We start from the raw sequence: 17917 nt of genomic DNA, 5'->3' as shown, positions 1-17917 counted from the left end.
TGAAATATATAAAAATCTAATCTTATATTAAGAAAATGTGAAAATGTGGCCTTGTCAGTTTTGTGTTTTCTACCATATACATTTGCTGCATAGTATCGTACAGTCAAGGTCTATTAATTGTTAGAAGACAAACATCTCCATCAGTAGCTCTTTGTGTTTACGGAAATTATTCATTATTGGTCATTTATGAAATGTAATTAATTGTGTGCAAATATGTCAACAGATACTTAAAATGTGGAATTTAAAATCAAAAGGTTTGACCAGTGTGTTTTGTTTCATATATATTTAATTCATAAATAAATTAAACTATCTTACAACTTTGCAGCCAAAGTACTTATCACACAAAAAGTGCATGAAAAACAGTTACATTTGCACAATTTTGCCCAAATAGCTCAATAATATTTTAAGTTGACAATGATTACAAATTTCACCTATCCATTAAACGTCATATAAAAGCATCCAATCACTTATGTTGATACAAGAAGTCACAATATTATGAACAATTCCATTGATGTAATCAGCCTCCCAATATTGATGATATCTTCTGGACTTCGCTGATATAATATTGGCTCTCAAAAGAATGTGAATAATTTAGCTTCATTATGAAGGCTATTTTATTTTTTGATCTCGAATTTTAATTCATGTTGTCATTGTCTTTTTGAAGTTTCTTTTTTTTTTAATCCTACTTTTCAATGTCTTGGTCTCATTTTATATTGTGTTCCTTGAACTGCACTTTGGGCATGAACTATGCTATATAAATAAATGTTAATAATTAATTTTAATTATATTAAAAGCCAAAAAGGTGAATATTCTGAACTATTGTCAGGGACCAAACAGTGAGGAATGAGGAAAACAGCAGGTTATTGAAAAAGGCAATTTTATTTACCCCAAATAATAAGAAAATACAAACTTAAGCTTTCTTTGCAGATAAACGAGGTCACCAGAACAAACTCAAATAACTAACAAACTGGACTGCTGACACAACAAATAACAGAATGAGCCATGAGGGAGCATTACTACAGTGGCTGGGCTAAACCACCTTCTACAGAAAGGGGAAATACAAATGACATTCTGGTGGAGAAAATGAACCCCGCTGACATGGCAACAGTTGGTACGGCTGAGTGCTGAGCAGGTATAAAAGAGTCCCTGATGCATTGCCAAGCTCATTGTCACACCAATTGCCACTCCAGGATGGGACTTCCCCCTGTCATGGTAACTCAAAAAGAAAACTGAGATTAATACAACAGAAAATGTGGTAATGATGGTCTTCCTATGTGAAAGTGTGTGCACTCTATTTAGACAAGACAAGGTAAAATACATTATGAATTTAAATAATCTGTGTGGTGTGGTCATGAAATGTTTGGGGAGTGGCTGTCTGTAAACCAAACAAGGAAGTGAGGTGAGTAAGTGCGAATGACATCACCTTCAGATTGCAAGGCCTTTGCCTTCAGCTATTCTGCCAATTTAATGCATCAAATTCACCATAGCCAAGTTTAGGCCTTGAAGTAAAAGAAAATACAATTCAACTAATTTTACTTCTGTCTATATTTTAACTACCTCATGTTTCTTGTCTTCTACATGCAACATGATTTATACAAAACTTGAGTTGGAGTTGGAGGACATGATGCTATAACTGAAAAACCAGTGTGATTACAGCGACGCCTGCTATAAGATGACTATATTGTTTCTACCAGTTTTCTTTGTGTTGGTCATAGTTGGATTATGGATGTGAGTGAAGGCTTTATTTTTTTGTTCACTGACCAACACAATTCAGTGAAAACTGTTGCATCAACCCTTACTTGAAAAACGACGGTATTTCCACTGTAGGCCTTGATCTCCATATCTATGTAAATCTCTGCTGCTCCCTGCAGCACAGGAGCGGTGTTGCTTCATCAAGGTGAGAGACTGGTGGGATTTAAGTTTATAGGGGAGAAATGAAAGATGTATTCAAGAGGTCAAGAGCGCTGCAATTAATGGGGAAGGGGTGTGATCAAAGAAAAAGAGAAATGGTCTTGAAATGAAAAAAGATAAATTGAAATAAATGAACTCCAGCAAGTAGGAAAACTTTCTCAGAGTAATAACGTGGTGAGGACAATGACCACAATGGAGGAAATTGTCTTTAAGCAGCAAAGAATAAAAAGGAAAAATGGATGGAGAAAGACAATATGTGGAAACTTATGTTTGGGTGAGAAAGAAAATGGCAGAGTGGGATAAGAGGGGGTAAACAAGGAGCAAAGCTATGAAAGGAGCGAAAGAAAGTTGCTTCAAACGTAACTTTTCTCCTCGGCTAATATTTATGCTTTATTATTTTTGTTAATGTTGGTTATCACTCCGCATTAAAACGACATACGTGCAGTCACCAGAACGTTCCACCGTTGAACGACATTTCCCATGGTGCCCCGCGGAAACGGAAGTGCGTCATCACCCGTGACCTTGTCTCTTCTTCACTTGCTTTCCTAACCCGGCTGAGGACAAGCATGGCGAATAAAGATCCAGGAGTAAGTGAGGGCTTTCCCGTCTCATTTCCAACTTTAGTTTCAGTGTGTTTGACACTTTGTCCTCCGTTTCGTTTAAACGCTCGGGCGTTTCCTGTTGCTCGAGCGTCGCTGGGTGATGTTTAACAAGGCGTTAAGTTCAGCACGTGAGGCCGGTGGAGTGATGTTGGCTAGTTAACGAATGTCACCCAAAAGTCATATTTTATTAACTTTAAGTCATGTATGACTCGCATAAGCTGTATGTTTGGTGTTAATCGACTATACAAGTGTACGTATAATGACATTTAACCAACAATGTTGCATGAAAGATAAAATTACTGTGTTGCGCTAGCATGTCCGATATCGTCTTCTAATTGACCCCGTCTTGAGCTTTTTGCTGCTACATGCACTCTTCCATTAATTCAGAAAGAAATTGGAGACTTCCAGAATATTCTCTTCAAGTTGGCATTGTCTGGTTACACTGGGCACCTTCAGGTTTTCACATAACACCTCGTATGTCCTGACAAAGTGCAAGTGAGACGACCAAGAGGCCTGTAATGACAGAATGCTGGAATTGCAATAAAATGAATGTCTTTGTCAGTTTTCCTTCATTCGAAATTAAATAATGTTCAACATCAAGTAAATTCTGATCGGCTGGATGTACAGATTACATCTAATGAGCTACTAGACTTTTATATACATGTATAAACCTTCGTCCTGCCAGCACGGATGTCAAAGTTATGTTTATGCAAACCCCTTTAACGAATCAAAATGCATTTATTTCAGGGTTTTCTGCAGCAGCTGCGGCAGATAGCTGGCAGGATGTCATCAGGACCCCGAGGTGCTGGTGTTGGTCTTAAACTGCTGATCGGTGCTGGAGCTTTGGCCTATGGTGTGAAGGAGGCCACATACACAGGTTGGTCAAGTCCACAGTTTTTCCTTGAAGGGTACTTGTTGGGATCTGTTGCAGGTGGGAGTGCCAAATCACTTATTTGGTGGTTTTTGCAGTGCATTTGGTTTGCATACGTTAAAACGGCACCACGAGACACATCATCTTGAAGGCAATAGCCTGCTTTCTGAATGCCACTATGGATAATTTGCAAGTCTGACACCTGAACACAGCCAGCCATCTATGGAACCGCTGTGGATGTGTTGGTCCTCCAGAGGACACAAACACTAAGACGGAACACGATAGAAATGAACCAGAAACAATGTCGAGGTGATATTGTTGTAGCGCTTTTAGGTTTAATTTTTTACATGCAGTTGTTCATTCACATACATGACACAGTTGTTGAACACGTATTCTATGTGTAATGTTGACCGTATCACTGGGCTGTATTAATAGTTTTTGGCCAAAACCAATGAGATAAAAAGAATGTAAAATTATTTTAAAGATGCAAATCAGACTCAATATTCCCCAAAAGTGAACTAAAAGCCTTCCAAGTACACGCACAAGTTTATATGCCCTTGGAGACTTGGAAGATGTGGACATTTCTATATATTAAAATAAAGCGCCAATAATTAAGTAAAACCTTTTAAATGTTTTATTTCAAGGGCATTCAAAGTGTTCTGTGAAGCATCGCAGGCTCTTCCTCAAACACGAAGAAAAGACTGCGACATGGGATAGTTCGTGTTAAAAAGTTTTTAGTGGTTCTTAAACGTTTCATAGTAACACTTGAGAAAATATCGAGTCCTCAAATTATCCCCACTTTGACAGATCTAGACACACTGTAGCTTATCGGGTAAGATTCCATTGCTGACGGTTAACAAAGGAAATGCGTTTTACTCCTTTTGCTTGGATTAATGGTTGAAAATTGTATTGAGCAGTTGAATTATAACTTTGACTTTTCACACACAGTTCCAACTTCTAACTAATAGTATGCACGTGCCGAGTGCATAAATTGCATCGCACAAAAAAAGAGGAAAGATAATATTGGTTTAAAAAAAATTAGACTGACTTGTTTTGACACTCTACTCGTGTATTAATAGAGGCTAATGTGCAACCATATGCCACAGTTTTAGAATAAATACCCTCATACATTATTTCTACTGCCCCTCAAAATCAATAAGTTTTGTGGTATTTGGTGACGACTATCAATGGTCTCTTTACCCTCCGAGGACAAGGCTGTCCATTCCTCTTTGCAGAGCCTCTTGGTTCGTCCGACTTTTCCACACTGTTTTAGGCATCGTGTGACTTGACGCTTCATGCTGCCACTCCAATGCTACGAAAAGTGTCACGGACTGCAGACGCCTGCACTACGAACGGTTCTAAACATATGCAGGATCTCTCTCTGTTTCCTGGGTTGACTTGTCTAGAAACGTGCAATCCTCAAATCCAGACCATTCCTGAGTTGTTAATGCGTGACTTTCATCTGTAGTTTACCTTTCATCTTTGTACGTGAAGCATTTGGGCAGCTACCATTGCTCATCATATAACTCCTATTACTATACAATCATAATATAAAAATATAAACCACCTAGAAATTTTACAAATAGACCTTATATGGTGCATTCTAATGTTTTGTACAGCTAGATAGTATGTTATGTGATAAATTGTAGGCCCAGTTAATATTTAACAAACCAAATACTGTTATGGAAGAAACATACTTATTTAAAAAAAAAAAAACAACTTGTATGATATATACACACAGAGATGTTCAAATTAAATACTAAATATTTGCCTTCAGGGCCCACATACAGTCCAGTTTCATCTTGAGTGGGCTGAACTGGTAAAATATTGCTATAATCTTTGAATTTATAGTTTTGCTTTTTTGTAGACTTGATGAAACAATCTGTAATTTTGCAAGATCACACAATTACTCCAATCTTAACATAGTCAATTTTGCTGAAACATTCTGCTGCAAAATACAGTGAAATGTAACCGCCTTGCTTGGTGGTTGTATAGGATTAGTCCATTTTAAAGCATTTTATAACCGTTTTCTGTTGTGCCTATAAAAGAGTAAGCCATAATTAAATATCCAGAAATACAAGTGGTGCTTGGTGTCCCGTCTCCTGTTTGAATGCCAGACATTTCTCGCTGTTAATATTGTTGGTCTCCCCTGTGTGCAGTTGAAGGAGGACAGAGGGCGATCATTTTCAACAGGATTGGAGGCATGCAGATGGACACCGTCCTCGCTGAGGGACTCCACTTCAGGTGCCAGTTGCTTTTCATTATTAGTACAAACTTGTTGGCTCCTCTACATTACCCAAGTTTTAAAGACAAAATGTTGAATGGTGGTGGGCTGCTCGTTGTTGTTTTTTGTTGGTTTTTTTTAACTGTTTTTGAACACTGTTTTTATTTATAAATATTAGTTTTACATATATTCTATTGCCCGTCACTGAAGGTTGCACACCTCTCCATCTGCATTGTAAAAGCACAAGTTCATTATTTTCCGTGACAGGATGATGTTTACAGATGATCTAACTGCGTATTGTGCTTTTCTAGGATACCATGGTTCCAGTACCCCATCATCTACGACATCCGAGCCAGACCCCGGAAAATCTCCTCTCTGACTGGAAGCAAGGGTCAGGCACTTTCCATTCCGTAACAAAACAATGTGTGACATTCAGTTTAGGTTTTAGAAAGATAAAATGTGCAAAATAATGAAGATAGTTTGTTAATTAGTGGCTTTGTTTTTAAAGTTGACTTATCAAACTCGCAAGTCTTCCTCAGATCCTATGAAAACATTTGAACTTTATTGAAGACCTGCAATTCCAGACCTTTTAAACCTCAATTATTAGATTTGAAAGATCAGATCTTTTTCAGGAATATAGGAATGTCATTACTTTTACTGAAAATACAAAAATATGCAAAAGTGGTATTTCTTTTACGGCTATTTCTCACTTGCTCAATGGCCCTTGAATCTCTACATTTACCCCTTACAACGTTTGGTTCTTTTTTTTGAGTCGCCATTAATAGAAAACCTCTAGTAGAGTGTCGGGAAATTTCTTTTTGTGGACTCTTCACTCGTTTTCATCAGTGAATCTCTGATTTTTGTGTCATCTTGCGTGTTCTGCAAAGCTTTTCCCAAGTACAGCAGTACAAATGTCCTACTTAGTCTTGGACTGTTGCGACAAGTGTTTATTTATGCAGCGTTGAGCTTTTGTTCTTAAAGTGTGGAGTGGTCGGGACTGTAGGTATACAACCGACTCTTGAACAGAAAAGGTAGATGCTGAGTTCAGCACACAAACGCACCTTTTAAGGGTTTTAAGTAGAATCCTCTTAACCCACGCACCAACGTTTGTGCACATACTATTTGTTAAAACTCCTTGAATCTAACGAGCAGTTCCATGCAGAAATGTTTGCCAGACTTGGGGACTGTACTCATGAATGGTGCTTGTTTTAATGCTGGAGGTCAAGTGGTACATTGCAGCATTTTGGAGGTCTTTGTCACGAGAGAAGCAGTTCTAACCGTCTCAAATGAACACACACAGACCTTCAGATGGTGAGCCTGACATTGAGGGTCCTTTCTCGGCCCCTGGCGTCCAACCTGCCCATCCTCTACCAGCAGCTGGGGCAGGACTACGACGAGCGCGTGCTGCCCTCCATTGTCAACGAGGTGCTGAAGAGCGTGGTGGCAAAGTTCAACGCCTCGCAGCTCATCACGCAGAGAGCACAGGTACCAACTCCGGCCGTCGCCGGGACAACTGCACCCGCGTACGTTTAAAGTCTTGTCACCCCTGAAGAGGCTCTGACGCGACTATCTCTGCAGGTTTCTCTGCTGATCCGCAGGGAGCTGTTTGAGCGGGCCAAAGACTTCAATATCATCCTGGACGACGTCGCCATCACAGAGCTGAGCTTCAGCAGAGAGTACACGGCCGCTGTGGAGGCCAAACAAGTTGGTGAGTACGTCGGTCCTGCAGTCAACGACGTATTGGACCTCCAGACCTTGGTAATGTGACCTTTATATAGTCAATCATTATTTTAAAAAATGAAGGTTGTTTGCAATAAGACAGAAGATACCGTTTGATCCACATCACCGCCTCCCAACTTGTTCACATAAACAAACCAACCATTGTCTTTTATCGACTATTAAGATGGAGCTTCTATTGTGAAAATCTGACAGTAAGAATGTGGGTTCAGTGTTTACTTTCATTCTGGGGGAGATGTGATTTTTAAGACCCTGGATTAATGTGTATCGACTGGTCCACTCAAAAATAAAGTATTACGAGGTACGTAAACGAAGCAGATGGCAAGAGGGAAAGTGTCAGTGTGCCTTTCCCAGCCGCTCCACGATTGAAACACATTGATTTAAAGTTGAATGCATCGATGTGCTGCGTTTTGAGGAGCAGGTCTGAGCTAAGTTCTTCTTCGGTAGTTAATTTATAATTGACTACTGGTCATGAATGGGGATGTTTACTCGCACCCAGTAAAGAGTGCTTAGAATTTTACTGGAAACGTATAGACACCCACACACAAATGATCAACTAGATTCAATAATTTCTTTTTCTGAAGATTTAAAATCGTGGTCTTCAGCCAGACGCGCTCATGCTGATACTGCAAGATAAATGAAGTGTGACTTTTGAGCATTTTGTTCCTCAGATCGGATGAAACTTATTACAATATTTTGATTGATTGACTTTTCTGAATGAAAACTAATTATCGATGCATTTAGGGGTGGCAACAGTTATATGATCTCCCAAACAATCCTTGTACTAAAATGTTTTTATCCTTTTATTTCCAGACTTTTAATCTTAAAATTAGTTTTTAAATGAGAATTTTTTGGGGGGGAAAGGAGTCTTGCTTAATGCATCTACAATATTGAAAGCTTCTTGCTAATTTACGTCAACTTCATTTGCTTTTCACAAATAGCACATTGTAAAAGGTTAGAAAAAAGTATGAAATTCTTAAGATGTTATGTACTGAATTTAGGAATCCCTCCCCCCCAAAAAGTGTTAAATTTTTATTGTTGGTTTCAAAAATAACTATACTTGGGGTAATTGTTGCAAACCCTGCAATATCTGTGTGCATCCATTCATCTGTTGCGCTCAATTTATTAGCTAGGTTGATTTTCTACTCATTGAGATCGAAGACATATTTGTGTTTATCCCTTTGACCCTTTCTATCTGTAGCACTTGTGTCACAGGTCACTTAAATAATACATTGATAATGAAAGCGCCCATTTCACAGCATTGTTCACATTCTGAATTCAACGAGCCCTTAGAGTCCAATATATGTATGTTAACACATTTTATTTACGTAGAAAGTTCAACCAATTCCAGTGTGAATGTTGGCCAATAATCAATTAATGCACTAAGCATGTGACAGGATCCAGGAGGAGCCTTGGAAGTAGCTCGGTACACAAAGCTTTTGTAGCCATAATTAAACCTATTGAGACAGAATATTTTTCACAACTTCTGTCTTTTGCTTGTGTTGAGCTCTACTATTTATTATTTTATTATCTTATGTTGTGAGTAGAAGGCCAAACCTGTTAAATTAAAATGTGGACATGATGTTCAGCAAACTTAAAAGATTCACCCTATCATTTTCTCCTGAAGAGTCTCGTTCAAAAAGTATTTAGTTGTCTTTCGAGAAAAGTAAAGAATCAAAAAAAAGTTAGCGTGATGATGCTCGAATCATATAAATTCTACCTCAAAAGAAGTTCTAGGAGATGTTTAACGTCTATTTGAGGTGTATGTTTATCTGATTGTTCTTTAAATGGTGAAATAATTGAAAATACTCAAAGTCCAAAGACTGAAGATACTTTATTATTTAGACAATGAATGTAACAAAGGAAAGGCAGACGCATTTTCCAGTCTTGCCGACTCTTCATATCTTCTCACACTTTGTGTATCTGGACTGTTGCTCCGTATAGATTAACCCTCAAACCCTAAGGTTAGTGGTTCAATCCCTGAATTCATCCAGTCAAAGTGGAACTGAACAAGACAACCAAGCCCACATTTTTTCCACTGGATGTTCAGCAGTGTTCCTTTAGACTGTAATGATGAAGCACATTTCCCCCCTTCACCAGTGTCTGGCAGTAGGTTGGCTAGTTCCAGTAAACGGCAGCTGTAGATACGGCGTGAGCGGAGCACAGCTCCAGGGAAATTTCCCGCGCCCAGATATTTTTATCAACACATTTTTATTGGTGTTGCAGTATCAAAAACACAGGTGGGAGAATTAAAATGCTTCCCAACCTGGCACTTTGACCAGTTACAAATAATGGGGGGAAAAAGGGAAGTGAAAAGGCTTTTCTGTGAATTATTAAATGTACCACTCCTTTTCTTTAGCGCCTATCTATAAAAAAATGTGTAGAAACCAATATTGAACGTCTTATCTTATTCAATAGTAGGGTGAATGGCATGGTTTCAGTGTTGTGTGCTTGTTTCTCCAGCCCAGCAGGAGGCGCAGCGAGCCCAGTTTTATGTGGAGAAAGCCAAACAGGATCAGAGACAGAAGATCATCCAGGCTGAAGGAGAAGCTCAGGCTGCAAAAATGGTGAGCTGGTGGATCCTCAGTATGATTCCGTTTCCTACATTTGAAGCTCTGCGGTTATTTTTATGTTGGGGTTTCCTTATAACTTAAAATATAAATAAATAATGCATACACAGACAATACCTTGTCATATTTAAATTAAATTAAATAAAAACTGAAGCGTCATTCAGAAACTGAGTGTGATCGGGGAGGAGCTGTGTCTCCCGTCACCCCAGACTTTATCGAGAGCGAAGCACATGTCCAATAGTCTCATTAAGTCCAACAAATGACCTGGTTAGCTGAAAACTTTTTATGTCATGGTCCTCCTCAGTTTCCTATTAATATTTTCTGAACACAGTGAATACATCTAGTTTCTTTTGCCTCATTTTGTGCACTTGATTTATTTCACTTGTGGACATGCAGTTGTAGTGGTCCTCAGTTTAATTGAGTCTGAACGGCATGTTGCACAGAAAAATGTATAAAAAATGTTTGTTTTTTTAACATACATTCTTGAAAAATATTTGATTTCTAAAAATAAAAAAAGTGGGTGACCATGTGGAAAATGTGAGTCCCAGTTGAGAAGCCCTGCCTCACAGGAGTGGACATGAGACGTCACCGCAGGATAAAAAAAACAACTACTCTTAATGGAGAGTTCAGTGAAGGGAAGGAGAACATTATCTTTATTTTTAACTATTAGGTGTGGATGCCTGTGGTGGCGGCTTAAAGTAATCGCCGCTGGGTTGCTGTACCTGTTTAGCAACAGTTTACTTTTCTGTGACTGATCTGCCTGCTGAAGCTTTTCTGACGAGGACAAACCTGAAACGTGGACATTTCTGAACCGAGCGCTGGCCACGTATATTATCGGAGGTTGTTTGTCCTGAATGCGGTGCTGTGCTTTATCTGGTTATCAACTTCATTAACTTTTAAAACCACCCCAGAGCATTGGCTTCGGATACATTCCTGTCCCAACGTGAACCATCTCGGCCTTGCCTCGTAATTGCACCAAGAAACAAACGGTACTTAAACAAACACTTCATCCAAGTATGCAGTAATTATTTAGTCTGCACGTCGACGTGTGTGTGAGAAATGCTGGAGCCGGGCCGTGACACGCCCGCAGCCTTGATCCTCCTCGCCATCCGTTTTGTTTCTCCTTTGAGAGACCGGCTGGGCCTGCTGCTCAGCAGCCTCAGGCCAACAACCTGCACTCCTCTTTTGTAGGTGTGTAACTGTATTCTCCTGTGAATACACTAACTTGTGTGTCTGTTTGTCTCAGCTGGGCGAGGCCGTGACGAAGAATCCAGGCTACCTGAAACTCAGGAAGATCCGAGCAGCGCAGAACATCGCCAAGACTGTAAGACATGAACACTTTGTTAATGTTTTTTTTTAAAAACATTTATTGTGATATGGATTGCCTTAAGTTTTCCTGCAGCTGCTATAGATACGTGTAGATGTATAAAAGGCGGCTGTCCTTAATACAATACTGGGCCAAGATGTACACACACACTGAGGGAAACAAAAGCTGCTGTTGATTACAAACATTTCATTTTTTTTTGTTTTAAATATTCACTTTATTTTAGTCTCTTGGATTAATTCTAAATGTGACCCTAAGCCCTGCCTCTGAAGGCCAACCAACCAGCCGATGGCATTCAACTACCGACTCCCCGAACAAGGTCAAACATTTTCAGCTCGCTGGAGACGCTTGTTATTTTCTGGGCTGTTTAAGTCATTTAAGATGCGAAATCAGTCAAACGATGTGCTCGTGCAACAGGGAAACAAGATTCCCTTCATCCCAGTTCCAAAAATAAACACTTACATGGACAAATGTCTCCTGTGGTTTAAGCTGCGCAGCAGACCACACAGATCTAATGCGACGAGACAATGTCTTGTATAATATTAGCAATGTACTCGTATATTATCAATCTCTTCCTGCTTGCAGCAATGATTAATGTAACGCTCCAGCTGATCTGATGAACACTAATATCACCAAAGCTAATCAACTAACATGGCTGGCAAAACCCTGAGCGCGGTCTATCGCTCATTACGGTGTCGCTTCTATACCGACATCTGCCACGTAAACATGCAGTCGGCTGTGATGGCTTGTCAGTCGGCAACAGTAACAGAGGGTTGGGATTTAGCCTCGGGTCAGCTGAGTGTAAAAGATGGTGCTGCATGACTCATGAAGGATTGGTGTGTTGTGAGCAAATACTTTGCTTCACTTCCTAGAAATATCAGTGTGACGCTACAATAGTAGAGAACTAACACAATCTTTTTTATACTCTTTACTGTGATCAGGACAAACTTCTCATTAGTTAGCCTGTATTAACTTAAAAAGATGCATTCCTTTTAAATTCCTTTTATTTTTGTTTTTGCATAGAAATTCAAGCAGCTTTGGAAAGTCGAACGATTCACAAATACAAGCACTTGTATGATGGCCATCTGGTATATTTTCAATTTGTCTGCCACTTTGTGATCCTATTTACTTTTACTCGTATTAATTGTAATTTTTGGTCATTTGGGAACCTCAACACACACACAGCTGTGCAGTTAAGTAATCTACAGACGCTGCCACATTGCATCAAGAACAAACTAGGAGCAAAGAGTAAAATGTGAATGAAACATGTAGACATTTGTCGCTTCAGAGATTCGAGTGTTGAGGACTCATCAGTGAGAATTTCTACCCCAACATCAAGCACGGCAACAATATCAGACACTGAGCTCTGGCCTGAAAGCCAGAATATCTTCAACGCTCCATTTTAAACTCTTGAAAGTGAATCCTGCATGACAACAGAAAAACAGTACGACTGTCCACTAGATGGCGCAAAAGGAACATGAATTACACTGTACAGCATGAATCAGAGGCGTTATCCACCCTCATTTCTTTCTTCCTGGTTTAAACATTTCATGAAAGTCATAATGTTCATTGAGGCACCACAAAATGTAATCTATTTGTAGAAAATGGTTCATATTCAAGGTTATTTTCTTACTCTTGACATTCGTCGGCATGAACTGAGCTTCAGTACCGATCTGCTGCTGACCTGCTGAAGGTGAACCAGTAGCAGTAGTGACGGGTCTCATTCATGCTTGTGTCCCTTCATCGACCCTGTGACCTTTACTTTCCAGGAAACTCACCATACCTGAGAAGATATCGGACCTGAATTTAGCTGAAGTCAGAATAACATATTTATACAGCTGCTATAGAAAACATGTTCATGTATCCCCGTTTGCTTCTGACTGCCGATGCATAAACATTCTCTGAAGTTCATCACTGCAGAAACCCGTACTGTTCTAAATTTGCATCCACCTGACTCTCACTGAATATTATCGCTGTTTAAATATTGCTCAACCCCAAATGTATCAATGATTGCTTAACAGAGCTCTAAAAGCTGGTGGTGCAAGACCTCACTCACTAGAAACTCTGTACAAAGAGCAGCCAAATGCTTCAAGCTGCTTATAAGGACTCTCCAGCAAGCTGCAGCCGTCACTCAATGTCGCTCTGTAATCACATCAGGAGCGTCACTGTAGTCTGTCTCTCCTCTGGCTAAAACAGAATCAGCTCTGCTGACCTGCCACTGGACACTGTTTGAGATCAAATCGGGATATTTAAAGTACATGTCCAGTCTCCATGCAAAATATTGAAATGGATCTTGTGCAGTCTACTTCTACTGAAGCAGGATTTAAAAGACTTGTCGTCATTTCCTTACTGATATCGTTAACATGGGACAAAAGTTGAGGACAGTGCATTACAGCATTTGTCTCATGAATCGATACACAACCAACAGGTTTCACGTGTTTTTGGCCAAATTCAAATGTGGCATAGAGAAAATGGATCTAAACAAGCCAGTCCAGGTCAGAGGGCGACTTGAGAATTCAACATTCCAGGGATCACCGGATCACGATCTGTTGGTTTGAGTGGAAGTTGTCGCACACTTCAGGGTACATTGTGACACAATTCCAATTATTTGATGATTTTATGCCACCAAGAAGCTCCTATTCCCTCACTTCAATTTGACTTACTCAAAGCTCTGTCATGTGATCGGCTGCATTCCAGTTGATTAAATGACTCTTGGTTGTATTGCAGCACAATACCCACCCGTTTGGACATCTTGTCCCTTGTGTTTTTTTTGTTAAATTTTAGATGGAGCCTCAGTTTGGTCTTGTGGTTGAAATTAGACTGAACATCAAATTTGTTGAAATCCATCCGCAGTTCCTGCTCAGTGTGTTTCATAAACATAAAAATCTACACACAAGTGTCTTACTCAAATAGGAGTAGAGACATGGAGGTAGGAATAGACTGAATTCTTCATAATTGTCATCAGTGTGTTTGTTGATACCGAGTTGAGCCAAGAGCCCATGTGAATATGTGCATTTGTTTCCAAGCTGCGCTGGAGGATCACTGATTACATTCATTCACTAACGGGCTCTGAGCTCCTGCTTTATGACGCCGTGACCTCGCAGCTGAGTGCAGCGCTCTCCGTCCTCACGCTGCAGTCACGTCACTGGAACCCGGCGCTCTGCTGGTGATGTTCAGCCTTTCCTACATGGACGCACGCCGGCTCTCGCCCCGCCGTGAATCAGCTCAGTGTTGAAGCTCCGACAATGTCCTCATTGTGCTCGGCGGCGGCAGCTCCCCGCACGCCGTGAAACGTTCCACCTGTGCTTTCTCTCCACTCAATCTCTCTCTCTGTTTGACCTGCAGGTGGCGCAGTCCCAAAACAAAGTTTATCTGAATGCCGACAGCCTGGTGCTCAACCTGCAGGACAGTGAAAGCTTCAAGTGAGTCACACGCTGTGGTTATTTCACCTTTGACCAAAATCCAGTGAGACTTTTCCCCCCCTGAAATATTTCCCTCCACTTGTAAAGTAAACCGCGGATTGTTGGGCATTAAACTAGGTCACAAGACAAAGTCCAAAAAACACGTGTGTGCAACGTCGTATTGGTGTGGCAACATGGACGCAGCAGCTCAGTGCAATGCCCGGCTAATTCAGTTGTACGGATTACAGTAGCATGACATAAAAAATAAAAAAAAAAAGCTGTTCTATTAAAAGTTCAAGCAGCAGAAAGTAAGCGGGTGTTCATGCAGCTGAGGACTAAGACCTGGAAAAAGACGGTACAGACAAATAGGCTCCATTAAACACACAATCATCTCCCACTCCTCAGCCCGGCTCTGACTTGTAGAACTCTAATAACTTATATTTTTGGATGTTTGCTTAATTTGTTTTTATTTTCTCCTGTGAACTAGCGTCTCTCTCAGGGTTTCGTCTGGACTATTGTTACATTTCATCCAAGACGACGAGTTAAATTAATTGGAAGTATAGGAACTAATTAATCTGCTGCCTGTAAGGATAATCCTGCACAAATGGATTTTCAGACTGTTGAATTTGAGCAGAAACCACCTTACTAATACTTGGTTCTGATGTTTGCACTTAATCACCTTTGACTTGATATGGATGGGAAACGGGGAAGGAAAACACAGATTTGATTAGAAGTTGAGCTGGTTTCTTCTGTTTGACATCAACGATGCCGTTACTGAAACTGCGAATCCCTGTAACGCCTCGTGGAGGCCTCCGTAGCTGCAGATCACTTCGGTTTGTTTTGTTTTTTTTAAAGCCATTATTTAATCAGGTTAATCCCATTGCGCTCACCGGGAGGCCTGACCAAGATAGCTGCAGCAAGAGCACCGTTGATAACGGGAACTAATAAATGACTGTAATGAAACATTAAGCTCTAGTCATATAAAACAATTGACTTTGGACTACATTAAGCATGATCACATGATCACAGTGCTGGTGACCCGGACTTAGAGCACGAAATAGCCTAAATGTATATATTGTTTTGGAATTTTGAAAATGGAAAACAAACTGTTTGTGCCGATTCAGTCGTTACTTTCTCTTTTAGAGGTAAAGTGCTCTCTGCTCTATTATTCCAATGCATAGAAATGAAAACTCTAAATACTGTATAGGTTTAAAAGTGAGACATGAATTTTCTTTTCACCATAAAGTACTTAAAATTGAACACGGAACTACACACAGGTTTAACAGTAGTAGTCCGCTGTGCTCCTGAGGAGTTTTCCTGTTGCACACATGCAGCGTTCTGCCTCCTCCAGTACGCATCATCCACCCTCGCTTCCATCACAAGCTTTAGAGCTGCAGCGTTTTAAAGCCTCTGGAACGGCTTTACAACAACCTCCCAGCTCCACTCGTCACCACATGGCGTGTTCACCTATTCACCGCTATCTGCTCAGCGAGGCGCCTCGGGTCCCCACACTCTTCATATGTAGAACCTGGCGTAATGCCAGGAGCTGAATGTTGGACAAAGATAAGATGACCCACTTTTTCCCCCCCAGACCCAGTTCCAGGAAAATCCACCGGTTATGTTCACACCGGTACGGCACGTTGCAGGTCTTATTCTAGTCGGGTAAAGTTTCCCTCTTGCTGAAGGCAGCCGTCGTTTTGCCGTGAAGCGAAGCTGAAATTACTTGACGGGATGTTTTGGGAAATATTTTGTTTCCATTTTTCTCGACCTGCACCTCATGAACAGTTACTGGAACATTCTTCCACTTGGTGGAGCCGGACTAAATGTCTCTCTTGCCCTCATATTCAACTTAAACACTGACTAATTGAATTTAACATTTATTGTGGCTCGCTCTCATGTAATACTTTCATGTTTTCCTTTCAGCATGTCATTCAAGAAGTAAGAAGTCCCCCTCCCCTTCCAGCTGTTGTCATTCCTCCTGCGGAAAGAAACCCTCCTGATCTTCACCCAGCTCATTCACTTTTCAACTCTCCAACCGGCTCTGAACACCAGGTTCACCTGTGGATCGGTTAAGTTGACGAATCCACCAAAACTGACTTCAATATGTTTTATTTAACGCCGAGCTGATTCAAGAGCAATTTGGTAGAATAGGAAGACGGTGTGATTGAACCATTGAGATTAGAGGGTACAGACCTGATCTGAGGGACGTCCGTCTGTCACTGACCGATTATTCTTACAGGATGTTTCACTCATCGATCACTTGTTCAGAATCGAGACCATCTTTACAGCAATGGAAGCGTTTGCCTTCATACCACCTCCAAACAGGCTCAAAGCTCACATTAATACGAACTGTTCACTGCCTGTAGCTTCTCAAACTAATAAAAACTTTGTTGGAGCTGCCGGCTGATGTGACGATGATTGATTTTTTTTTTATATATATTTGTCTTCACATGTATTAGACTCGACATCATACTATAATTAATACATTACACATTAATTTGTGAATCTTATTTTACAGAGCATGTTGCAGTTTGTTGCTTTCTAAGCAGAAAGATAATGTGATTTAAATAAACGTGTTCATGGTTACAATACACTGGGGTTTTCTTTCGCCCATTAAAAGAACTTAATCAAAGGATGAGTCTGAGGCAAGAGTGGCTAAAAGATTAGATCAGTGAATTAAACGTTTCCTCACATTATTGTATGACTTTGCTCCGTCTCATCCGCCATGTCTTCTGCTCAAACGCTTTTTTTTTTTTCGGGCTTGTCTGAAGGACCTAAATCAGTTTTTTCCAAAAGCTTAACTGGCTGAAGTTGAAATGTCATTAACCACTTGCCACAGTTGTCGGTCAATCAACCGTCAACCACTTCTCTGATGTTTCTGTCCCGTCAACTTGGTGAAGCTGGAGTGACTCCGGTTTGTGGCGGAACAGGTGAGATCTGGGGATTGTGGGTCACAGTTCAATGGATCTGGGTGAGTTCAGGCGTGTCGGCAGGTTGCAGAGCTTTAGCCTTTTGTAACACTTCAGTAAGCTTTTCGTGGCGTAAAGCCTTAAAACCTTGAGTCACATTTGTTAATGCCTGCTAGTATTTGTCTGTGTATTGCTTTGCACAACACAATGGAGGGGCTTTTTTGTATTCGCAGCTGATTGTAGAGGACTGGCTTGGATGTTATGACTAAAATACAAGTTGTATCAAATAAAAAAATTGGGATTTTGTGGAAGGCAACAGGACACATGAAGAGGTTTATTCCTGTTAACTGAGTCTGAGGTTAATCAAA

At 40.4% G+C, this 17917-nt stretch overlaps 1 protein-coding gene across 1 annotated transcript; it reads left to right on the top strand.

Annotated features, from left to right (window-relative positions):
• Positions 1-2438: 2438 nt before the first annotated feature.
• Positions 2439-17870, top strand: LOC308135717 (prohibitin-2-like). Its single transcript, XM_080503811.1, has 10 exons — positions 2439-2498; positions 3261-3390; positions 5544-5628; positions 5920-5999; positions 6909-7093; positions 7187-7316; positions 9809-9912; positions 11162-11239; positions 14585-14661; positions 16564-17870. Exons 1-10 carry the CDS (start codon positions 2478-2480, stop codon positions 16580-16582), a joined length of 909 nt encoding a protein of 302 aa, XP_080359937.1. The 5' UTR covers positions 2439-2477; the 3' UTR covers positions 16583-17870.
• Positions 17871-17917: the final 47 nt, after the last annotated feature.

Source organism: Blennius ocellaris (genome assembly GCF_963422515.1).
Source record: "Blennius ocellaris genome assembly, chromosome: 10".
NCBI lineage: Eukaryota > Metazoa > Chordata > Actinopteri > Blenniiformes > Blenniidae > Blennius > Blennius ocellaris.
This window is presented reverse-complemented; position numbering and strand designations above follow the sequence as displayed.